The 27,198-nt window shown below is 33.4% G+C and overlaps 1 protein-coding gene across 1 annotated transcript in view; it reads left to right on the top strand.

Moving 5' to 3' along the window:
- The window catches only part of LOC114334874 (SET domain-containing protein SmydA-8-like), a 128,634-nt gene that overhangs the window by 50,838 nt on the left and 50,598 nt on the right, over nt 1-27,198 (top strand). Inside the window, exon 4 of the mRNA XM_050655519.1 lies at nt 7,270-7,412. Coding sequence (XP_050511476.1) covers nt 7,270-7,412 — 143 coding nt within the window. The remainder of the gene's footprint in view (nt 1-7,269; nt 7,413-27,198) is intronic.

Here is a 27,198-nt window from a genome sequence, read left to right on the forward strand (position 1 = left end):
ATCGGCGACGTTTATTTTCGGTTCCTTCTCGGTTTCGGTTCCTTAAGAATCTGAAAACAAAGAAGCTTAATCATCTTTGAACGGGTTCTATTTATTTATCCACGACGTGGACCTGGTACTGAGTCTGTGTCTTTGTATGGTTCTAATTATTGCTCGGGTGCCAATTTGTAACGGGTAGTTACAAACTGCGTAGCTTTTATTTTGCTCGGGCGCCATTTTGTAACGGGTAGTTGTTTTAAGGACGACAGACTCAGTAAAACACAATTTAAAAATAAAGCAAATATATTAAAGGTAATTATATACAGTTTAAAACAAATAAAATAAAATATAATTCCATCTTCTGCAAAGGAAAAACAATATTAAACTTTATTATAGGTATCCGATCATAATAGCAACATCGAAATAATACGATAATCAATATATACAATAATAATCTCGCTACGTTAAAACAACGTAGCCTGGAGACGGCATTTCACTTCAATGCAGTCACTCGTTCACTTCGCTTGGCTGGTTATGGAGCCCAGAACGGTCGTTCAGGACTGCCGGATCGTCGCTTACGATGCTCTTAAATATCCCTCTGGCGGCGTTGGTTCGGAGAGGTGGAACTTAGTGGGGGCACCTGCGCGATTTGAGAGAATCGCACGGTTCCGAGTGTCGATGTTTGGACGGAGCGTCAGCCTATCATTACACCCCCTCTTCTTCGAAAAAAAAAAAAGAAGTAACATACCTTTTTTTTTTGGCGTCTATAGTCGTTTGATTCCATCTATCCCTCGTGGTATCTTTATTACAATTTTTCTCCCGTTATTGCATGAAATTCTGTATCTTTTGGTCCCTCCTTCAATTAGTCGCTTTGGGACGACTTCCAATAGGTCAGAGTATTCTGCGGTTTGAGGTTCTCCTGGAGTGGATGCGGCTTGGGCTTCGAGCCCCGTTGGTGTATCTGGGGCCGCCGGGGATTCGAGGACACTCTGCTTCCTTGGCGGGGATGGCGGCGTTCCAAATAGTTCGTGGAATCTCTTTAACATCCGTTCCGCGTCTTTCCCTGGTGTCACGGGCAGACCGGGTCTCTCTGGCGTTCCTAGGGGGGTCATCTGTTCAGGAATTTCTAGAATATCTTCCATGGTGGATGTGGACGAACTAAATTCTGAATGCTAATATTGCTGCTTATATAGTGATTTCCTTTGGTGGGGATGGGATTTCTGTCGAGACGTCTTCCCCCACCCATGGCTTTAAATCTTTCACATGCGCCGTTATCTGCTTACGGCTGTTGCTGTCGGCAAATTTCAGTTTTACGATTACTGGCGATATCGCGGATGTTACTGTGTATGGTCCTGAGTACTTTGGCGCTAACTTGCTGGTGAACGCTGCGCTAGCCGATGATAGATAGTGTTCCTTTTTCATGACACGGTCTCCTGGATGTGGCCGCCAGTTTCTTCGCCTTAAATCGTAATGTTTCTTTTGGTCCTCGAAAGCGTGTTCCATGTGTACTTTTGCCAATTCCCTCAACGCTTCTAACTTGCTTAAGTTTTCTGCGTACCCCTGTATACCCTGGTCATTTGTCACATCTGTTGTATCTAATTCTCTTCCAAAATTGAGAAGCGCTGGTGAAAATCCTGTCGAATCATGTTTTGACGAATTTATGGCATAGCAGAATTCTGGTATGAATTTGTCCCAGTCTTTATGGTTATCCTCCACGTAAGTAGCTATCATTGTTTTCAGTACCTTGTTTGTTCGTTCTACTGGATTGCATTGAGGCGAGTATGGTGGTGTCAGAATGTGATCTATATTGTATGACTTCATGAATGCCCTAAAGCTGCTACTTGTGAACTGCGCGCCGTTGTCCGAGATGATTTTCTTTGGGATTCCGAATTGCATAATTACTTTTGATCGTAGAAAGTCGATGAGGGAGTTCGTAGAAGCTGCTTTTATTGGTTGGGCGACGACCCATTTAGTGAACCGGTCTTGCACGACTATCAGGAAAGCGTTTCCCTTTGTAGATCTTGGGAATGGTCCCACTAAATCGATTGAGACAGTATGCCAAGGCTTTTCTACAGCTGACGGTTGCATTTTCCCGGCTGGTTGCATTTGAGACGGTTTATATTGAAGGCACTTCGTACAGGTTCTAACGTAGTCTGCAATTTGTTTGAACATCTTAGGCCAGTAGTACTTCTGCGCTATCCGGCAAATTGTTTTTGCAATTCCTAAATGGCCTGCTGTGGTTGAGTCGTGATTTTCTTTCAAAATCTCTTTCCTTTTATAACTTGGTACGCATAATTTCCATGGGATGTTAAATTCTGGGTCGGCTAAATTGCGGCTGCTCCAAATGTGTTTATATAGTTTCTCGTTTGATATCTGTAAATCCGGGAAATTACCTGGGTTTTGGAGCACATTCCTATATAAATTATCGTACCAATCGCATGATTCTAGTTCCGATGCTAACAACTCCAGCTCTGGTTCCTCATTAAGGGTTTCTTGTGGTTGCCGTGATAAAGCATCTGCTACCTTGTTCAGAACTCCCTTTCTATATATGACTTCGAAATCGTACTGCTGCAGTTCTAAACTCCATCTGGCTAATCGACCTGACGGGTTTTTGAGATTCTTCAGCCATTTGAGAGATTGGTGATCCGATATAACCTTGAAGTTGTACCCTTCTATGTATGGCTTCATTTGCTTTATCCCGTACACTATGGATAGACATTCTTTTTCCGTTGTGGAATATTTTGTCTCGGCTGGTGTGAGGGTTCGACTAGCGTATGCGATTACCTTATCTTGGCCGTCGTATTTTTGTGTTAGCGCAACTCCAAGTCCGCAGTTTGATGCATCTGTTTGTAGGTAGAATGTTTTTGAGAAATCGGGACACGCTAATACTGGAGCCGTCGTAAGTTTCGCTTTGAGTTCCTTAAACGCGTTTTCCTGCTTATCCGTCCATTTCCATCTTATCTTCTTCTTTAGAAGCATGTTTAGTGGTCCTGCTATTGTCGAATAATTCTCTATGAATCGCCGATACCATGAGGTTATTCCTAAAAAGCGACGGAGCTGACGTGCATTTCTCGGTGGTGCAAGTTCGGTTATAGCGCTGGTCTTCTCCGGGTCAGTTTTTATTCCTTCTGCTCCCACAACGTGTCCTAAATATTTGAGTTCTGGCTGGCAGAATGTACATTTTTCGAAGTTAAGTTGTAATCTGGCTTCTTTTAGTCTTCGGAAGACCTCTTGTAGGTGATATAAATGCTCTTGGAATGTCTTCGATATTACCACGATATCGTCCAAGTATGCGCCCTGCTCGGGCGCCATTTTGTAACGGGTAGTTCTTTTAAGGACGACAGACTCAGTAAAACACAATTTAAAAATAAAGCAAATATATTAAAGGTAATTATATACAGTTTAAAACAAATAAAATAAAATATAATTCCATCTTCTGCAAAGAAAAAAAAACAATATTAAACTTTATTATAGTTATCCGATCATAATAGCAACATCGAAATAATACGATAATCAATATATACAATAATAATCTCGCTACGTTAAAACAACGTAGCCTGGAGACGGCATTTCACTTCAATGCAGTCACTCGTTCCTCGCTACTACCGCCTACTGCGATAACGATTGTGGCAAGACTCCACGTCACTACGGTGGCGTCTACCTAGGCATAGTTCCGCCTCACAAACGGCGCATCTTTGCCAGGCCAGCTGAAGCTCGTTCAATACGCGAGGCATCAGCTGTTGAGCCATAGTAAGTTCAATACACGAACCATGACTGATTTTCTCATTCTCCTAGCTCGCCTTAAATATGCTCTCGATGCCCTCTCCTTCGGTTTCCCCCAGCGGTGCCGTGAAGAAGGAATGCGCAAACACGGACACTCCATCAGTCCCCTCCGGTAACAGCAGCTCATCGCCCGCCGAGGCATCACATCGTTACAGTATATTATATACGGATTGATTGCCTGATTGATAGATAGCTAGGAGATAGGATACAATTGGTCAAGGAACTGGTGGAGAAGATGCTTAGGTTGTCGAGATCAGTTCAGAGATGTGTAAAGAGAACTCTGGAGAGAAAGGAACAGGAAGAAATGCACCCAATCGGAGACAGGGTGCCCAGGAGCAAGCAAAAAGATAAGAGAGAAAATGAAGGGCAAGACTGAATGTGAATAGAGAGGGAGATAGGGGAAAATGATTAAGCAGTCTCAGCGATAAAGTGCAAGAATGTCTTAGAATGTTATGCCCTAACGAGGGGTCCGGCCGGTAAGTCGGTAATTCATGGTTGATGGTGTTTTTTAGCAGGTAGCTAGGTCTCTGGCATTGATCTCGATGGCCTCCGAATAACCCCTGCCGTCTCGATATTTTAGTGCTCACTTAAATATCACTCATCATCATCATCAATTAGCTAATCGCGTCCACTACTGGACATAGCCCTCCCTTAGTTTCTTTTATAGTTTCTGCCCAGTTCCACTTAAGTGTAGTAGCTCTTTTTATGACGTCTTGAACTCCTGATCTTTGCAAGATATGTTGGTTTATTAGGTGGTCTCGAAGGCCCACGTTCAGCATTGCACATTCAATGGGCCGTTGAGTAACTCTGAGTTTATTCTCGGATTTTTTCGTTAGTGTTAAAGTCTCTGCTTCAGGGGCGTAACAGAGGCCCCCGCAGCGTAAAGCTTGCGGGGGGCCCCAATCGCTTAGGGGCTCCATCTTGTCACCTGATATTATGTAAAAATCTCTTATTGTTATAATATTTTACGTTGTGTTTAAAATTGAAAACGTAAATTTCTAAATAGACGTATATGCCAAGTGAATCATCTCATAATATCTAGAAACTTAATCCCTTCCGGCCTACCGAAATTTTATGGTAACGACAATAAACTATAATGCTTTGTACGTGACTATTGAAAGACTTAAGAAGTGCAATTTGCCGAATTTTAGAACAATATTTATAAATCTAGAAATGGGTTTTCTGTTTAATCTTTATCTACGTTTATGTAGTATTTCGATACAATTATCCAGAGGCGTAACAGAGACCCCGCAGCATGAAGCTTACGGGGGGCCCTAATATGTCAAGGGCCCCATCTTGTTGTCTAATATATGTAAAAATGTGTTTTATATTATTTTTATACATACGTTTTTTAAGCAGTGCAGTATTGAAAATGAGGTTGTCCATCCGAATTAATAAAATTGTAGATATATTCGCTGATAGTAGATAGTGCACGAAGAAAGTTGTTCATCTCATAGAATAATACTAATGTAATCATTTAGTAATTTTTGTTCTATTTTATTCTATACCAATAAAGATGAAAAATCTAAGTCGTCATAAACAATGCATGAATACACCAATAGCTCAGTAAATGACAGTTTTGGAGTGAAATTATCAGCGTCACGACGGACGTATTTGCTTGACAATTTGGAATTAGGTTCTAGTTACACTCCACTTCAAAGTTGGATTTATGCCGTTGGTTGCTTTTACATCAGAGATGACACCCCTCCGTGGGGTGAAAAACATACGTTTAAAATAAGTTCGGAAATGTACAAATTGACTAATTATAAGCAACTTTTGTTCTTCTATAGAGTTTCTTTATCTATGCTAAGACTTTTCGAGTCATTTGCGAGTAAAAATGTTTATTTTTCAAAAAAAAAACAACGTTTTCAGACAAGTTTTTCGCAAATAACTTAAAAATAAGTATTTATCGAAATAAATATTAGATATCGAAAAAATATTTGTAGTAAAAATGTAGCTTATAAGATACAGTAAATGGTGTACTTATTCATAAAGTCTATCGACACAGTAAAAGCACAGTTGAAGCTCATGAAAAATTATTCTTATTTGTCCAATTCCAAATCGAATATTTCAACCTGAAATAACCAAAAAATAAAGCAATTTTCGGGAAAAATTCTTAAAACTTTTTTTAAATGTTTCAAAAAAAGCTTTATTTTTATTTTTTATAAAAGTTTCTAGCACCAAAACTATACGAGTTACGCTCAAAATAAAGTTGGCCCCTTTTTTGGTAAACAAAATCGTGAAAATCTGCCCCTATTTCGCACTCCAAATAAAATTTATCATTAGCGCTTTACCATTTACTTTAAATATTTATTGTTTATATGATCTGGAAGTTTGACCGGTTCAAGGTACTTATTTTTGAAAAAATTTAAGTTTTTATATTTTAGAAAAATGCCTTTTTTTCAAAATAACTTAAAAAGTAAGTATTAGCGATACGAAAAATCTCAAAGAGTAAAGAGATGTAGGTAGGTCTTGCTTTTATAAATATTTTGGCTTTATTTTGTTTTTCTGTAAGACAAAAATTGGTTAAGACATGGCTGTTTAACATTTGCATATGCTCGTGATTACAAACTCGTTCAAGCCCTTCAACTAGAACCCTTTTAAAAATAAGCTCTTTGAACCGGTATAACTCACAGGTCGTATAAAAAAGTTAGGTAATTTGTAAGGCGATAATGATTAGTTTCATTTGGGGTGCTAAATAGGGGGAGATTTTCACAATTTTTTTCTAAAAATGGAATTAACTGTATTTTGAGCGTAACTGGCTTGGTTGTGATGCTAGAAACTTTTGTAAACAATAAAGCTTCTTTTAAACACTTTAAAAAATTTCTAATGAGTTTCCCCGAACAGCATTTCATTTTTTGGTTATTTCACGTTGAAGTATTCGATTTGGAATTTGACGAATAAGAAAAACTTTTCATGAGCTACAAGTTTTCTTTTACTGAGTGGATAGACTTCATTTTTGTTACACATTTTTTTTATAAGAGAAATACATTTTTGCTAACAATATTCTTTTCGATCGAATACTTACTCTCTGAACTATTTGCGACAAATCGCCTAAAAACGTGGTGTTTTTCTTGAACATTAAACATTTTTACTCATAAATAACTCGAAAAGTCTTGAGTTGACCACTTCGGTGGTGACACTGAAAATTACACGGTATCGCCATATTTTACGCTGATTTACTGGGCTGTAACACATATAAGTACATATTTGTTACACATGTCGCATTTAGTAATTTTTTAAAGGGGGCCCCATTTCCAATTCTGCGGGGGGGGGGCGACGGAGTTTGTTACGCCACTGCTCTGCTTCATGAGTTTGTACAGGCAAAACACATTGGTAATAAACCTATGGGAATTGAACTTTTTAGAATATGGCTTAGTTTGCCAAAAAATGCTTCCCATGTAAGACCTATTCGCCTCTGTATTTCATGTGCTTGATTGTCTCTGCTTATTTTGATAAGAATTAAATTTCTTCATTTAGTATATATTGTTCTCTTTGTGCTTGCAGAGAAATGAATGTAATATCTGAAGAAGATATCAATGATGAGGTAATTCAAAAGATTTGTGGAATTTTGGATGTTAACACCTTCGAAGTAAGACCACCAAATAGCAATATATCAATCATAAATCCCGAAAAACAGTGTTTAAGAGGTAAAGTAGCCCTATAATTTCTCATATAAGAATATTTATGAAATTTAAAACAACTAAATCTATGATACCACATTTGAAAATTATTGACATAACAGTTTTTATGACACGGATGATAATATTCAACGAAATATCATAAAACAGTGATGAATAATTTAAAAATCATTTTAAATTTTATTGCCACAAATTTTGTTGGTAGTAATTTTAATAAACCAATAATGGGGGTAACTTCGTAATTATTTGTTCAGATATAAAATGTTATAATTTAGAAGCACCTACGTTTCTAAGGAAGAATTAAAATTTCGAATTGACATCAAATTATTGTCAATTATTTCACTTTACTCTTTCACTCCGGATTTTGTTCGTTATTTTATTCCTTTTCCTGTTCTAGAGCATTTCTAATAAAATCTTATTAAATATAAATATGTGACTAATAGGCTATTGATTTATGTATTTTAGAAAGGAACTACAACGTTAACAGAGTTTTATTGTTTCATATAGTCAATGGACCTCTATATTTGAAAAAACCGCGGAGTGCTACCATTTAAATGGGTGCGTTTTTGAGAAAGGGGTGAATTAGTCCCTAGGCACAGGGCGAATTAGAGTGAGTTCTATGCACATTTAGTGCAAACACACCTATAGGAAAATTGTTCCAGGATAAATTTACTATCGAAATATCACATTTTAAAGTCAAAAACATGTTTTTTTTACAAAAATATATCCAAAAAAGAAGCAAGAAGCAAGAAAAAAACATGAAAGATAGCAATTTTGTTTTTTGCCCCATAACTTTTTTCCACGGGAATATAGGTATAGGCGTTACTTCACAGAAAAAAAGAAAAAAAACTTCCATCCTTTCTCTTTAAACTGGCGTTTGGTAAAAGTCCCTGTGATTTATAATTTCCAAAATATGATTTTTCAAATTTCGCCATTCACAGCGATTTTGGAATATTCCTTGTTACTTCGCAAACATTGTTGTGTAACTTTTTTCTACGCATCTCCAGGTATTAGTCCAGGGCGCATCTGTTTTGAGATGGACGTTGAGAGGTGACTCAAATTTTTTTGCAGAAATTGCTTGAAAATAAATCAAATAATAATATTTGAGTTATCCTCCAACTCAAAATGGTCCGGAACATTGTTTAAATAATCAAAATGTCAAAATATGAAGGAAAAATTCGATTTTTTTATTGGTTTTTTGATTATAACTTTAAAACTATTCATTTCTGAGAAAAGTTGTACTGACATAAATGTTGCGTAATTAAATTTTCTACAATATAAAATTGATTAAAGATTTAAAAAATAGTCACCCTTGTTGCAAAATACCAATAATTGCGAAAAAAACTATACAAAAACAAGTATTCGCATTTTACATTTTTCAACCATTTATGCTAAACTTAGGACCTTCATATTTTACCCAGAAAAACTTTATAATATAGTTAAACAACACTGTAAATTTCATTAAGATCGGTTTAATAGATTTTGCAAAATAAATTTTGCAATCCAGCTTTGGCAAAAAAAAAATCATTTCTTTAAAATGTTGCAGGACTGAAAATAAAGCAGATAGCAAGTTTAATTTTTTTTTGCTTATAGAAGTGTCCTGTACCTTTTATTTGCAATTTGAAAAATTAAAATCGATTAATTACCACGGCGTCAGGAAATTTTTTAAATAAACATTAATTTTTGGTGCTACGCGCAGGACAGCGGTGTTCTATTCACACAAGTTGATTTCCATCAAAATTTCTTCCAATCTTTATCTAATGTATTATTTTCTTACTCTATACTTTGTTGTATTTTAATATTTTAATTCCACAAAAATCAAACTAATTTTATTATTGTTTGTGAAATATTGTTTAAACAATTGCATATGTTTAAAAATAATAAACTTTTATTCTCTAAGTTAAAATATATGAACAAAGAAAGTTTTTGCTAAAAAACTGTTATTTCAAAGGATAGAGTATGTGTTTTTATTTTGCAATAAACAAATTTATTTATTTATATCGAAATGTAATAAAAATTAAAATGTATCAATCATTATCAAAGGTCATTGGAATGCTCAATCAGAGCAAACTATCCCCTGTCCTGCGCGTAGCACCAATAATTAATGTTTATTTAAAAAAATTCTTGACGCCGTGGGTGTTGATTGATTTTAATTTTGCAATAATTGAAAATAAAAGGTACAGTACACTTCTATACGCAAAAAAAATTTCAATTTGCTATCTGCTGTATTTTCAGTCCTGTAACATTTTGAAAAAATGAATTTTTTTGCGAAAGCTGGATTGCAAAATTTATTTTGCAAAATCTTTTGAACCGATCTTAATGAAATTTACAGTATTGTTTTACTGTATCATAAAGTTTTTATGGGTGAAATATGAAGGTCCTAAGTTTAGCATAAATGGTTGAAAAACGTAAAATTCTAATACTTGTTTTTGTATGGTTTTTTCGCAATTATTGCTATTTGGCAACCAGGGTGACTATTTTTTAAATCTTTAACTAATTCTATATTGTAGCAAATTTAATTACGCAACTTTTATGTTAGTACAACTTTTCTCGGAAATGAATACTTTTAAAGTTATAATCAAAAAACGAAGAAAAAAATCGAATTTTTCCTTCATTTTTTGACATTTTAATTATTTAAACAATGTTCCGGACCTTTTTGACAGGGAGGATAACTCAAATATTATTATTTGATTTATTTTCAAGCAATTTTTGCAAAAAAATTTGAGTCACCTCTCAACGTCCAAATGTACTAATATTTTTACAGATCCGCCCTGGTCTATATACGCAATGGTACGTTTAGTAGAAAGAGAAGTCAATTAGCTTTAAAATGTTTTATCGTAGAAGGCCGTATGGCTATACTTAAGCAAGATATGGTTTTTCAAAATTTTATACTTTTAATGATTTTTGATATGTTTTACGATTATTTTTAAATTTCTCATTATAACTTTTTTTATTGTATATTTGGGTATATATATACATTATGTAATAAAAAGGAAAGCTCATTTTCTTTACTTTAAAATGGTGTACGGTAAACAATTCTAGGACTATTTTTAATATGCTTTTTTAAAATGTGACATAATTTACACATGCAATAGTTGGAACCATATGGAAAACTTTTTTAGTATTAATTTTATGAAAAAAAGTTATTCTTTATAAAATGTTCTGCCTAGTCTGAAACCTAAAATTCAATCATCAGATATAAAATTTTATTAATAATTTACGAGGTATGTTAAAAAATATGACTTTGCTCAGGAGTAAAGTACCTTTATATTTCACAATATCGAAAAGTGTTATAAAGAAAAGTTATTTGGAATTAAAAATTATATTATAATATGCAATTATATTCTTCTAATTAAGAAAAAATTAAAAAATTTTAAATTTTTTTCAAATTACGGTTGGATATCCTACGGATATCTTGTTTAAAAATAGTCCTAGTTTTTTTGGAATACACCATTTTAAAGTAAAGAAAATATAAAAAAAAGACTAAGTTCTCACTCTGATGGCACATAACATATCCCACCAGAATGAAAACAATTATGTGCCATCAGAGTGAGAACTTAGTCTTTTGCTAGCAGTTGCCGCTAGGGCATCTATGCCATTTCGTTCGTTGCAATTCGGGACTGCACGCTGGGGTTTGTTTTGGTTGGATCAGGGAGAGCAGCATATGTGCCTCCTGATGAGAGACTAATAAGTTTCGAAACCGGTAGAGGTGCTTGCAGCACTCTCTGATTGGACTGGAATATGGTTCGGCTGTATTTTCGTTTTGCAACGAAATTGAAAATGGTTATTCATATTTAAAGAAAATATGTTGTTTTCTATTATATGATGTATATCCCTAAATGTACAAGAAAAAAAGTCATAATGAGAAATTTAAAAAATAATCATAAAAGATATCAAAAAATCATTAAAAGTATAAAAGCTTGAAAAAGCAGAACTTGCTTCAAAATAGACGCAACCTTATACAATAGACCATTTTAAAGGTAAATGGTCTCTTTCTAATATGTATTATTGCATATACCTAGAAATGCGTAAAAAAAGTTACAGAACAATGTTTGCGAAATAATGGGGAAAATGGCCCAAAAATGCTGTGAGTGGCGAATTTAAAAAAATCCTATTTCGGAAAATATAAATCCTAGAAACTTCTATTAAACGCCATTTTAAAGAGAAAGAATGTAAGTTAGTTTTTGTTGAAGCAATGTCTATACCTATATCACCGTGGAAAACAGTTACGAGGCAAAAACAAAATTGCTTTCTTTCGTGTTGTTTTTATAAATAAAATTTTATTTTTGTAAATATAAACATTTTTGACTTTAAAATGTAATATTTCGATAGTAAATTTAACCTGAAACAATTTTCCTGTAGACGTCTTAGTACCAAGGATGCATAGCACTCACCCTAATTCACCCTGTGCCTAGGGACTAATTCACCCATTTCTCAAAAACGCACCCATTTAAATGGTAGCACTCCGCGGTTTTTTCAAATTTAGAGGTCCGTTGACTATATGAGACAATAAAATCCCGTTAACGTTGTAGTTCCTTTTAGCTCTCTTATTTTGAACATAATCAATAGCCTATAATAGAATAAAACTTTATTAATATCTACAAATTGATTATTTAATTTTTTTTAAACACACGTGGCGCTATCCCATTATGGTTCAAGAGCTGTTAGACATTTTTGGGTAGGTATTTTAGGTAATTTGAAAATTTTTTAGGTAACTCTTCCATGATAGCCTTACAAAAATGCCGGTCTGGCTGGAGGGTAGCGGTCATTTCCCCCAAAAATCCCCCCAATATTTAAAAAAGGGTAAACATTGTTATTAGAAAAAATATCTTTGAGGTGACTTTAAAGTAAATTTAAATATTCAAATATAAAAGACTAAACCAGCCAGGCGATTTGCGAGGGATTTTAACTCTGCAAGATGCTTGCATGGGCGCTCCAGGATTATTTTCAGGGGGTGCATCTGAACTTTAGGAGATCGCATCTGAATCTATACATAGATACTATTAACCAGTATAAAATATACAACTATAGATGTATAGCTATGTACTTTCTTTCCGGACAGGAGCGTGGAATTGCTATTTTGACAGGGTATTTTTTTATATTAAAAATGGATATTCTAAAAAAGAAGGGTTTTTTGGTGAGACTCTCTACCTGCCAGGTGATGAAAAGCGCTATAGGTAAGCTGCAGTATGAGAAAGAGCGTAATGTCGATAACTGTTTGCATCCGCGTTCGCAGCGATTCCATTCGCTCGAGCAAAATCACGTGATCTGACTATACTCATGCTGTTGTGCTTAAAAATGTTGGAGTAATTATTATATATTTTATATTTCTCAGATACCTTTTTATTAATTAAAAGAAGATAATACATACTGTAAAATAAATTTTGCAAATATGATAGAAAAAGATTTTATTATTATAAATATATAACTATAGAAGTATAAAAATATAAATTAAATTAATTCTGTAACCAAATTTTGTACTTCTTCAAACTCTTCATCTGAACTTAAATAATCGTTTTCTTTTTCTTCTTCGTCGGACTTCTCTCGAGATTCGGTGCCGGCCTCGAGGGGACTAATTAATTAATTGAGTTTCTACGTATTTTCTGTCTTTTATATGGAGTCGAAGCCTGGACAATCATGGACGCAACTGAAAAAAGACTTGCCATTTTTGAGATGTGGTGTTATCGAAGAATGTAAAAATATCATGGACACAACACGTAACAAACACGAAAATATTAAGAAAGATGAAAAAGGAAAAACAAATACTCAACACTATGAAGGAAAGAAAAATGAGCTACTTTGATCACATACTAAGAAATGAAAAACACGAGTTAATGTGATTAGTTACATAAGGAAAAGTGGAAGAAAGAAGAGAATCGGAAGACGACGCATATCCTGGTTGAAAAATTTATAGTAGTGGAGTGTAAAAACAAAAATAGAACTCTTCAGAATCGCTGCAGATAGAGTAAAACGGGCCGTGATGATCGCCATTTTCCTGAAAGGATGTGGCATATGAAGAAGAACAATATTGAACGAATTCAATAAACACATATAGACCAGTAAGGATCTGCGAAAAAACGTCTATTTTTGGATGTCAGAGGTGGCATTCGGATTTTTGCAGATAAAGTTAGGTGACACCTTCAGTAATAATAATTGACTTATACTTCTTCTCAAATATGCCCGGAACATAATTAAAAAAATTAAAGTATTTAAAAATTTCGAAAAACATCGATTTTTTTCTGCTTTCTTTGCTTATAACTTTAAAACGATTCGTTTTGGAACAAAGTCGTAGAGAAATAAAATAAAGATAATTGAATTTTATATGATATACGACTGGTAAAAATGTCTTAAGGTATTACCTTTTCTGCAATATAGCAATAAATACAAAATAAGGGGGCAAAATAAGTCTGTTGTTATTCAATATCTTTTAACCACTTTGGTGGCACTTTGAACCTTAGTAATTCGTTTAGGAAATTCTTTGTAACATAGATAAATCGTGTACCAAATTTCATTAAAATCGACCTAATAAATTTTGCATAATAAATTTGCAATCTAAATGTTTTTAAAAAAGTTCAAATTTTTTAAAATCTTTCTGAACAAAAAGTAGACCATTTAGAAGTTGGCTAATTTTTTAACATATAAAGAGGTGCTCTACCTATATAATACACTTTACAGAAATAACATCGGATTATTTAAGGGGCCCCAGCAATGTTTTAAATTTATAAACAATTTTGTGACTTATAAACAAATAGCTTTGTTTAATAATAAAAAAATTAATTTTTAGCAATGCAAATAATTAAAAACGGTATAATTTGACTTAAACTTTCAAATGCTGTCAGCAGAATTGCTATTCTATTTTTTAATCAAACTAGGTCTGGATCCCGCGTATGAAAAAAAAGTTGATTAATAGCAAGCTGAAAATTTGTTAATAGCTTAAGGGTGTCTAGTCGGACAAACTTTGATATATGGGAACACTGGAACAGGGAAAGTTTTAATTGTGGAACAGGTTAACAATTTGGAACGGTCAGATCACGAAAACGGCACATGTATTTTGTCCGACAGAACTGACTTAAACTCTCCGAACAGAGATTAAACTCTCATGCAAAAATCAGACTGCTATTTATCACCAAATGGGCGTTTTAATGAGTGGAACATGTAGAATACGTCAAATGACAGGAATTATGACAGGTGATAAATAGCAGTCTGATTTTTGCATGAGAGTTTAATCTCTGTTCGGAGAGTTTATGTCTGTTCTGTCGGATAAAATAAATGTGCCATTTTCGTGGTCTGACCGAAAACTGCCCTGTTACAGTGTTCCCATATATCAAAGTTTATCCGACTAGACACCCTTAAGCTATTAACACATTTTCAGCTTGCTATTAATCAACTTTTTTTTCATACGCGGGATCCAGACCTAAAACGTTATTCGCGTTCAAAAATTGCAATTTCTCGATTTTTTGAAAGTTCCATCGCGTTTATCTCGAAAACTATGCATCCTACGAAAAAAGTTGTAAGAACATTTTTTGCTTAGAATTACCCAAGAAATACAAAAAAATGTTTTATTTTGCGAAAAATCGATTTTATGTAATTCCTCAAGTTCTTTGTTTATAACAATCTTATCGACATCCGGATCAACTGTTACCCAAAAAATTCGTATTCTACGGGTCAAAATACATAAAAAACTTGGGTAAGTCCATCTAAATAAAGGAGCCCGTAGCACCCCCTCCTGGCCACAGCACTAATTTGTTTATAAGCCAAAAAATTGCTTATAACTTTAAAACATTGCTGAGGCTACTTAAATAATCCGATTTCAATTCTGTAAAGTGCATTAGATAGGTGGAGTACTTATTTATATGTAAAAAAATTTACAAATCTTTGTATTTTCTAGTTTTTGTTGTGCAAGATTTTAAAAAATCTTAATTAAAAAAAAAGTTTAGATTGCAAAATTATTATGCAAAATCTAGTAAGTCAATTTTAATGAAATTTGGTGTACGGTTTTAGCACATTACAAAAATTTTCTAAGCGAATTAGGAAGATTCCAAGTGTAACCTAAGTGATGCAAAATCATTGAATAAGAACAGGCTTGTTTTGCCCCCTTATTTTATATTTATTGTTATTTTGAAGCAAGGGTGATAAATTAAGACATTTTTAACCAATCGTATCTGATAGAAAATTTAATTATCTTTGTTTTATTCCTATAGGCCTTTGTTCTTAAATGAAAAAAAGTAGAAAAAAATGAAAATTTTTGAAATTTTTAAATATTTTATTTTTTTTTATAAATGTTCCGGGCATATTTGAGAAGGAGCATAAATCAATTATTATTAACGAAGTTATCACCTAACTTTATCCGCAAAAATCTGAATGCCACCTCTCACATCCACCTAAAAACAGATCCTTACTGGTCTAATATTATTTACAACAGACTAGGAAGTAAGTTGGATTTCTATCAGCCAAAAGAGAAAGCAGGATTTAGAGCAGGATATGGCACGAATGATCATTTACAAGTAATTAATAACTTAATAGAAAATAGTGTTGAATATAACAAGCCATTTGTCCTTATATTTGTTGACTACGAAAAAGCTTTTGACACCATAAGTAATCAAAAAATGTTAAAAGCCTTAACAGAGTGTCGTATAGATTATAGATAATCGCTATAAAAAAATTATTAAATACATCTATTGCGTGAAACTGGCAGATAAAAAGACCAAAGCATTTAAAATAAAACGGGGAGTGTGACAGGGAGACACAATTTCGCCAAAATTGTTTATAACATTATTAGAGCATTTGTTTAAGAACGCAAATCTAAGTGAAAAAGGAATTATACTATCAACGGAAAAATACTTAGTCATTTGAGATTCGCTGACGATATTGTTCTTTTTGCTGACAGCACCGATGATGCAGTATATCAACTGGAGAAACTATACCTAGCCTCCTTACAAATTGGATTAAAAATCAACCCTACAAAACACAAATCATGACAAATCTTGTGTTAAGAGAAAAGATTTCAGTAAATTGCATGCCTATTGAATAAATCACCTCTTATAAGTACTTAGGCAATGAGATACGCATAGAAAGAGATAATCAAACGTGCGAATTAAGCCGCCGCATAGGACTTACTAGGGTGACATTCGCCAAGCTGAGCTATGTCCTTAAGTCAGAACTGCCTATGTGTCTCAAAAGAAAAGTCTTTGATCAGTGTGCATTGCCAGTACTTACATATGGTGCATAAACTTTAACAATAACCAAGAAAGTAAGAAATAAAATTTGTGTTACCCAAAGAGCCATGGGACGCTCAATGTTGGGCATTTCTCGTAGGGATCGAATTACGAACAGGGAGATAAGACGGAGATCAGGAGTGACGGATGACATAGAAAGAATTATGACTCTAAAGTGGAACTGGGCTGGACACATAACTAGAAATGTCGGATAACAGATGGACACAGCGAATAATACACTGGAATATCGAAGTAGAGGTTGTCCACCAACCAGATGGTCTGATGACATAAAACGGATCGACAAAAATTGGATGCAAACAGCACAAAACAGAAATGCATGGAAAATACTGAGGGAGACCTACATCCAGCAGTGGATAAATCCGGGTTGAATGATGATATAACTATTTATATATCATATAGAGAAATCCGAGTCTCAAAGGAAGTCCGACGAAAAAGTAGAAGAAAATGAGTATTTTAGTTCAGATGAAGAGTTTGAAGAAGTACAAGATTCGGACACAGCTTTAATTTAATTTATATTTTTATTCTTGTATATTTATAATAATAAATTTATCTTTTCTGTCATATTTGCCAAATTTATTCTATAGTAAATATTATATTTTTTTAATTAATAAAAAGATATATGAGAAATCTAAAATACACAATAATTACCCCAACATTTTGAGACAAAATAATATGGGTATTGTCAAGTCACGTGATTTTTCTCGAGCTAATAGAATCGCTGCGAACGAGGACGCAAGCAGCTATCGACATTACCCTCTTTCTCACACTGCAGCTTACCTATAGCATAGCGCTTTTCATTCACGTACACACGCGTAATTTTTTTGATCACCTGACAGGTAGAAAATCTCACCAAAAAAAACCTGTCTTTTTTAGAATATTAATTTTTAATATTAAAACATACCTTGTCAAATTAAGAATTGCACCCTCGTGTCCGGAAAGTACATAGCTATACATGTATAGTTGTACATTTTATACTGGTTAATAGTATGTATGGATTCAGATGCAATCTCCTGAAGTTTCGATGCACCCCATGAAAATAATCCTGGGGCGCCCATGCAAGCATCTTGCTGAGTTTAAAACATTTAAATTTACTTTAAAGTCACCTCAAAGATATTTTTTGTAATTACCCTTTTTGTAACTTTGAGGGGGTGGGGATTTTTTAGGAAAATGACCGCTACTCTCCAGCCAGACCGGCATTTTTGTATTAGGCTATCATGGAAGAGTTCCCTGAAACATTTTCAAATTGCCTTAAATACCTACCCAAAAATATCTAACAGCTCTTGTGCTATTATACCAATGACGCTTTTATGTTTCCATTTTTAGACAAGGCGAAAATTGCGGGTTCGTTGGAAAAATATTGCCATGAGATTTTTTTGCATAATCACATTCGTAAGACACCCCAGAATAAGGTTCAAGAAGTCGCCCACGCAAAAAAAGTCCAAATTTTTTTAAAGAGTTTTTTTTAAACAAATTGCAAAAATGTAAAGACTGAAATAGTTTTGTACACACTTATGACAACAGGTAAAAGGGGGAGAACTGTACTTTTGAAGTGTGTAAAATTAATAATTCTTAGCTGAGCGCTTTCGGCTTATAAAGCCATCTTCGGAGCTATGCTACAATAAAAGATCTCTAATGAATAATTGATCTTAGAATTCAAAGTTTAACTTACGTCAAAAAGGTCAAAATACCACTATGAAGAGAGATGGGTTCCATTTATGATATGAAATACTTCTGTTTCTTATGTAGTTTTTTATTGGTTGGAAAAAAACCTTGTCTCTCTGTTTAAAAAATTGTTCAATATGCTGTTGGTTATTTTTGTATCCAGAAAAGTTAAACATCAAGAACGAGCACAAAGGACTTTCACACAAAAATTACATTATATATAAAACGAATATTTGATCATGGTAAGGTCAAAAAAACCTTACCATTTGAATACTGCGGTGTCAGATAGCAGAATGGTCGCCTCGCATGGAGGATTTTTAATGACAGTCGATGTAGACAGGGTGTGCTCGTTAAGGTGTCTTCACCTATATTTTTCTCATATAAAGTGACAGTTGACATATGACATTTTTTAGCAATTGGATTGAACAACTTTTCAACAAAGTCTGTAGTTACATAAATCTGGTTTTTTTAAAAAATAATGAAATATATATATATATATATACAGTAGGAAAAATGAAAGAATACCCATGAACGAACATATAAAACACGGTGTATTTTCCTATCACCGTGTCACACAAAAAATTGGCCAGCTCAAGTACATGTAATAATTATTGTTACATGTACTTGCATTGGACAATTTTCTTTGTGGCACGGTGACAGGAAAATACAGCGTGTTTTATATGTTCGTTCATGGGTATTCTTTCATTTTACCGTCTGTATATATATATTTAAAAAAAAGATCCAAGGCTTATGGTTTAACGACCACTCGTACGAAATCAAACAGATTTTTTTTTCAAATTTTTCCACATTCTCTATTTCATCTGTTTTTTATATATATATATATATATATATATATATATATATATATATATATATATATATATATATATATATATATATATATATATATATATATATATATATATACGTCTTAATATCAAGGCGAGATCCGACTAAATCGAGGACAACCCGAGATCCACCAATAGGAAATTAATTATTGGAGTATATTGTTCATAAGTATCTTTATAATTAACATATTAATCATGGCACACTTAGAGGGGAAATGATTTTTGTACTTAAATTTTTCTGATAAATTTACAGCGAAACGAGATCCGTCGCTGAAAAGTAAGGGGGAGGACTTATATACGAAATTTTAGATATTTACCGTTCAACGCGAGATCACACACTGATGCCAGCTCTAAAGAGTATTAGTCGAGCGGTTGGAGCTCGTGTTGTATTGTATATTTCCCACGATATAAAGATATATAATGGGCGTAACTTTTAAGTATCGCTTCTTTTGTGTCTTTAAAGTCTACGATTGACCTTTCAGAAAGTCCCTTAGTTTTATTACATACATAAGGGTGTGAAAAAAGAAAAAGAATACTTGACAAATAATAACCATTTAATAATGATAATTATTTGCAATACAATATTTTAAAACTATACATTAATATTCTTAAAAAACACTTACTACGAAACCAAAATGTAATTATTATATTCTTAAATAATACAAATTGTTACAAAATAATTATTTAAATGATTGCTTGTTTTAAAAATACATTACAAGAAAGTAAAATTTTTTATAAATATTATTAAAGTTTAAAAAATAAAATAACTCAATATGTAATTATTATTTGATAGTTAAAAAATGATTTTAAGTAAAATGATTTAAAAGATAAAAAGAAACACACATAATTTTCAGGGTCAACTCCTAATTGCATGAAAATTTGGATTTAGATTCTACCCATCCCCCACTTCAAAGTTGAATTTGTGCCGTTGATTGCTTTTACTTGGAGGGTGAAAAAATATACGTTTAAAATAAGTCCGGAAACAGATCTGACTAAGTTTAAGCAACTTTTGTTCTATAGAGTTTTTTTAACTTAGGTACTAGGTTAATTTAGTAGTAGGTCTAATTCTTGGAAAAATTGTAGCATATAAAAAAAACGAAAAAATGGTATATTCTTAGTCTATAGAACCAGTAAAAGTAAATTTGTAGCTCATAAAAAAGACGATCTTATCCTTCAAATTCCAAATCAAATATTTTAACGTGATAAAAACGTTTGGTACATAGTACCAAAAAATGAAGCTCTTTTCGGGGAAAACCCATTAAAATTTTTTTAAAGTGTTAACAAAAAGCTTTATTTTATTTTATAAAAGTTATATACGGGTAGGAGAGACAACGGAACGAATTTTCGAACGTTTAAACAGACGACATCCCAGATTTACCAATTTCTGGACAATTGATCCAAAGGCTGGATTCTAACAACGAAACAGTTGTTGATTTTCAAGTTTTCAATGAGAGTTAGAATGAAAAAACATTAGTGACCTCAAGTATGATGGTTTGGAGAATTTGGCTGGTTATATCTGCCATAAATTGAAGGACTCCAGTATTCAATCCGAAGATGTTTCAACGTACACGTGGGTTGATCATTTGAGTAAGTGTGGTTTATGTAAACCATCAGACACTCTCTTGTCATATATTAAGTAACTGGAGACAATTTTTCCTTCCACATGAATGGTGATTCCATTTTGGTAACTAAAAATTATTTAGAAAACCTTATGTCCAAAAGTGTAACTGTAGACTGTTCTAACAAAGCGAACAAGTTATTTTTTAGGTCTCGGATGTACTTCCGAATTAAAGAATTAAACAAGTCTCTTAACAACCTGACATTGCGTAAAAGAAAAATTATGAAAACTGCTACATAGTTGCTGTATGTACGTCTATTTCACATGCACAAAATTTAAATAAAGTGCATGGCATGAAAACTGTAAAACTTATTTTTGTCTTTTCCAAGCCTCTTACTTAAATCTGATGAAATACATTATTTAAAAAGTAAAAAATTTTGTTTTTTTATCAATCCATTAAATTTATGGTTTTATTTTGGGGCTTTTCTTCCCCTTGGTAAAAATTATATTTACTAATGTGTAGGCCACTAATCAATTTTTGCCAACTAACGAAATATAATAATTTTAGTAGAAATATAATATAATCAAGAAACTGGGAACTTTACAAATAACTGAAAATCAATTTAAATAAAAGTAAATAGTTTAATAATTTTCCTCTAAACTATAAAAATCACTTAGTTTCTTTTAGTCATAATTCATTAATTTGTACTATTCTCAAATTTCATTCGCGTTCGTATTACGAACGCATAGACGGGACTATGCTTTACTCTGTTGTTAACGTCATGCGCCAATCGGACGAGCTTACGCAACTAGAATATCAGGGTGTGCATATTTCCGGGTCCCGGTGAATTCGTATCTATTTTAATCCCCATCCTAATTACAGACCAACTGGCAACTCTGGTGCGCAGGTAATTTTTAAATAACGCATTAACTACCGGTGAATTGGTAACTTTCATTTTTTAAGTATTGTTGATAATCTAATATCGGTATTCCAGGTATTTAGCGCTACACTCCTAGAAAATGGAAAAAATGTCACAGGAAGTGAAACCGATGATGAAACGAAACGCAAAAGAGAAAACTTGGATGATTGTTTTAATAGAAGTAAAATTAAAAAACGGTCACCAAGCAAAGCAGGCAACGAAAACAAGGAAGACATTGAAAATGTTATGATTACAATAATGAAAGAGCTAATGAATAAAAACGATGAAATGCTTCAGGAAATAAAACCAATAAGGAAAGAATAACAACAAACCAATAAAGAGTTAATGGGTGTAAAAGCAGAGAAACAAAAACTAAAAAAAGAAGTAAAACAGCTACATGAATGAATGGAGCAACTGGAGAAATTTAGCAAAAAGAAAAGCTTGATCGTAACTGGGTTGAAAGTAGAAACAAATGATTATAAGAAATTAAAAGAAGAAATGGAAAATTTCAGAGCCCAAGGGTTGCAAATACAAATAAAACTAAGAAGTGCAAAAAAAAATAGGAGAAACAGTATGCGCAATAGAAACAGAAGCCCTCACGGATAAAATGGAAATCCTAAACAAGAAACGTAAACTAAAACAGCATAAAGATCGTATCTATATAAACAACGATTGGACATCGAAAGAAAAAGAAATACAAAAGGAAATAACTAAAATAGCAAAGGACGAAAGAAGCAAAGGTAAGCAAACGAAAATCGGCTACAAGAAATTAATAGTGAATGGCAAAATCTAGATATGGGACGAAGAGAGAGAACAGCTGATAGAAAATTCAAAAAACTAATAAACGAAGAACAGCGGCTGAAATATGATATTGACATGGCAAAAAAGACTCGGAAATGCAAACGGTTAACGAAAACAAAATAACGCACACAAAATAAAGAAAGAATCTCAATAAGAAGAAAAGAACAAAACCCATTAGAATGGGCTCTTGGAATATTAGAACCATGCTGGCAGCAGGTAAGATGCAATAAATAGCTCTTGAAATGAAAAAATACCAACTAGAAATCCTAGCCGTACAGGAAATACGATGGAAGAAAGAATGAAAAATTGAGAAGAAAAACTTTAGCATGTATTATTCGGGAGAAAACAAACAGGGAACGAATGGTACGGCATTTATGGTGAACAAAAAAATGAGGAAAAAACTGATACAATTCAAAGCAGTTAATGAAAGGATATCTTCATAAGAAAATAAACAAGCCCACATCTCGATAGTCAATTGCTATGCACCCACCGAAGAAGCAAACCAAGAAGATAAAACAGAATTCTAAGACATCCTGGAAGAAACCTGTGAAAATATTCCGAGGAATGACATATTAATAATATTGGGTGATTTCAATGCAAAGATCGGAAAGGAGGACTATAATCGTAATGTAGCTGGCAAAGAAACCATTCATGAAACTACGAATGATAATGGAGGAGAAATCTGCAACCTAGCAGCAGCAACAAATACATATATAGTTAGTACTGGGCATAAACATAAAAAAGAAAACAAAATAACATGGATGATACCAGGAAGAATGGATGGAAACCAAATAAATCATACTATAATTTCGAAAAAGTGGACACAAATACTACAAGACGTAAGGTCATATAGAGGGGCAAATGGAGGCACTGACCACATATTGTTTATAGCAAAACTTAAGATGAAAATAATCAAAGCAAATAATCATAAGGAAGGAAAAAGGAGGAAATGGAATATAGCCAATCTGAAAACGCAAGAAACAAAGCAACAATATACAGAACAACTGGAACAGAAATTGGGTCAGTACGAGCACATAGAAATAGAAGGAGAATGGAAAAACATAAAGAACAGCATAATAGAGACAGCAGAACAAATAATAGGATTCCAAAAAAAACAAAGAATCGAAAGAATGGTTTGATGAGGAATGTCACCAAAAAAGTCAACTGAAGCATCTCGCAAGAAACAAATGGCTACAAAGTGCCGAACAGGAACAACTGGACCAATATAGAAAAGAAAAACAAGAAGCATTGAAACTCTATAGAAGAAAGAAGAACACATGGATCTCTGAACAAATGCAAGAATTAGAAACGAATAATAAAGACAACAAAAAATTGTTCGAATAGATAAAACAACAACACAGTACCAAAAAATCTGTCACAAAAATAAACAAAAAAAATTGGGAAAAACATTTCACGGACCTATACAAAAACGACAATAAGGCATATTCAGAGGATGAGGATATAAGAGATAACAGAGATGAAGAGGAAGTCGCACCTACTTATTAGGAATTCATGGAGGTATTAAAACAACTAAAAGTAAACAAAACGCCAGGGCCAGATGAAATCAACAACGAACTGATCATCAACGGCGGAGAGGAGCTCACGAAGCGAATGCACAAGTTAATGGTTACAATTTGGAAGGACGAAAGCATGCCCATAGAATGGAAAAACGGACACATCGCACCAATCTTTAAGAAAGGAGATCCAACTAAGTGCTGCAACTACAGACCAATTATGCTACTAAATACAACGTATAAGATATTGACCACAATTATAAGAAACCGACTAAATCAATACACAGAAAAAATTATAGGACAATATCAACAGGGTTTTAGAACAATAGATCAAAGGAAGATCAACAATAGATGCAATACACGTACTGACACAAACAATTGAAAAAAGCTATGAACATGACATAGAATTACACATACTATTCATCGACTTCCAACAGGCCTTCAACAGCATATACAGACAACAATTATTAAAAGAAATGAAAAAAAATGGAGATACCGGCAAAATTAATAAGACTAACTAGAATGACAATAAAAGACTCAACAGCAAAAGTTAAAACAAATGAGGGCGATACAAATGACATCAAAATAGAACTTGAAGTAACACAAGGAGACAGTCTGTCAACGACAAACGACACTATTTAATATCGCTCTAGAAGGAGTAATTGGGGACACAGGGCTGAAAAAGGCAATTATTCAAAGCTCAACACAGATCATAGGATATGCAGATGAACTGGGACTGGTAGCACGAGATAAAAAAAGACTAGAAGAGGCACTTTTAACCCTGGTAAGAGAAGCAAAGACGAGAGGACTAATAATCAATCAGAATAAAACAAAATATCTTATAAGCACACGAGACAATGTAAACAGAATAGCAGAAATAAAGATAGGTGAAAATACATTCCAGAGAGTAGATTGCTTCAAATACCTGGGGGTGATGGTGGACGGCAAAAACGGAAGGAGTATAGAGATAAACGACAGAATTAAAGCAGGTAATAGAGTATATTGGAAATATCACCAACTACTCAAGGACAAAAACCTGAGCAAAAAAAACAAAATCAAAAATATACACAACAGCAATCAGATCAGTGATAGCCTATGGAGCAGAAGTAATGTGCCTTACGAAAAAAGACGAAGAAAAGTTAAAAATAATTGAGAGAAAAATTATAAGGATACATGGCCCAGTAAAGACAGAAACAGGGGAATATTGAAAGCTGATGAACCATGAAATAATAAATATAAATAAAGGAGAAGATATAGTAAAATTCATTAAAGCACAAAGCCTCAGATGGTTTGGGCACACACAAAGAAGAGGGGTAGAAGAACTGATCAGGAAGATAATGAACTGGAAACCAGTAAAAAATAGACCAAGAGGAAGACCAAAAATTAGATGGGAAGATCAACTGCTAGACGACATATCAAAGATGGAAATTGCAAACTGGAGAGAAAAGATTCAGGACCGGAGAGAGTGGAAGAAGATAGTAGAGAGGGCAAAAAAACATCACAACCTATGAACTAAGACCTAAAGCAAAAGCGGACTAATTTACCGCGTGAAATGGATTAAAAGAGCTCATATTTGAGCGAACTATAATCTAACAAGAGTGAACGGTCCATATAATAATTCTAGGTATGTACCTGTATAAATTACCCTCCTTGAAGTTGGTTTAAAAGGTATTCACCATTTATGTATTGTCTTTTGGAAGGATTACTAGAGAAAATCCAAATAAATTTTGAAAAAATGGCTGAAATCGCTGAAATTCTTGTAACAGATTCCGTAATGAGTGTACATGGGTGGTAAATGATTTTAAATTTCACTTAAAGAAAGTGCTAAAAAGTCTAAAACATTTATGGTACTGTTCTGCATCTGGTTTCCAGGCAAACTGTTATACCGACGGTTAGTTTTTTTAATATTTTGAGTAGTAACTATGTTGGTTATCAACAATTTGATGTCAAAAATGCACATTTTGCCATTTTTTGTCTACCAGTAAGAAGAAAAACATTCAAAACAAAATTTCAGATAACCGCATTATAGAGCATGTAAAACAATTTAAACAAGGTTTTATAAATTTCGCTATACTTAATTGTTGCTTATAAAACTATAAATTAAGTCAGTTTAACGTTAATATAACTTATGTAAAAAATACAACTTATATCTCGATATTACGTGAAATAGCTCAAAGAAATGAGTAAAAATACACGGTTTTTGTGACACTCAGTGTAACTACGTAACAATTGTTTTAGTTTCTATATGGACGGAATAACAAAATTTATGTAAATCTGACCAATTTTTTCTCAATTTAATTATTTATTGACAATTTAAATGAAAAATAGCCGATTTTAAGAATTTTCGTCTATAAGTTACAATGTTTTACCAAAAAACTGAAAAAAGAACCGATTAGTTTATTGAAATAGCGTTAAAATGAGTTGAAGTAAAATAGAATTGGAGCTTTGTTTATCAATAAACATTAACTATTCAAATTTATTTCTTACGTTTTAAGCTAACTACCTGAGGTACCCCTAAACCCTAAAAATGTCATCAAAACGACGATTTTGAAGCTTTCCGACTGGATTAAAGAAGCTATTATCGATTCAAACAAAAGTTGTGTATTTTTAATTCTAAATTTCAACTATTTAATTAAAAATAAAGTGTTTCAGTTGAAATTTCAAAGTTGCTACACCCACCGCTTTCGCAGGCAGAATAAGAACCCTGCTATTGCATAAGTATATAGATTTTGAAAAACCATTCAAAAAGCATTCCAAAGTTTTTTCGATATGCCGTCTAGATCTCGAGATATTTGACAATCGCCTTTCTGGACAGAGCCCTTAAATAATGTAAACATTCTTATTCAAGCTAGACATAAGCCGAGTGAGAGAGCTGACCGTGAAATTCATTTGCGATGTTTCCAAATTTACCGGATCTCGGGTTGTCTGCAAAATATATATTTACCATATACACAACGGATCGCGCGCGCTGCCCTCTACAGCGGATTTAGTGGAACCACTGCAATATAAAATTCACCAAAAGGGGTGCAAAATGAGGTCCAGGCAAAAATCGATTTCCTTGTACCCTAACCATTGTTACATCGAGATGTCACTATATACACGTGAATACAAGGTGAGATCCAAAATCGGATCTCGCCTTGCAAAACGGATCTCATCTTGTATAGCTTATGATACAAACGGATCTCGCCTTGATATGAAGACATATATATATATATATATATATATATATATATATATATGAAAAGAGAAAATAATT

The sequence above is a fragment of the Diabrotica virgifera genome, chromosome 7 (genome assembly GCF_917563875.1).
Source record: "Diabrotica virgifera virgifera chromosome 7, PGI_DIABVI_V3a".
Classification (NCBI taxonomy): domain Eukaryota; kingdom Metazoa; phylum Arthropoda; class Insecta; order Coleoptera; family Chrysomelidae; genus Diabrotica; species Diabrotica virgifera.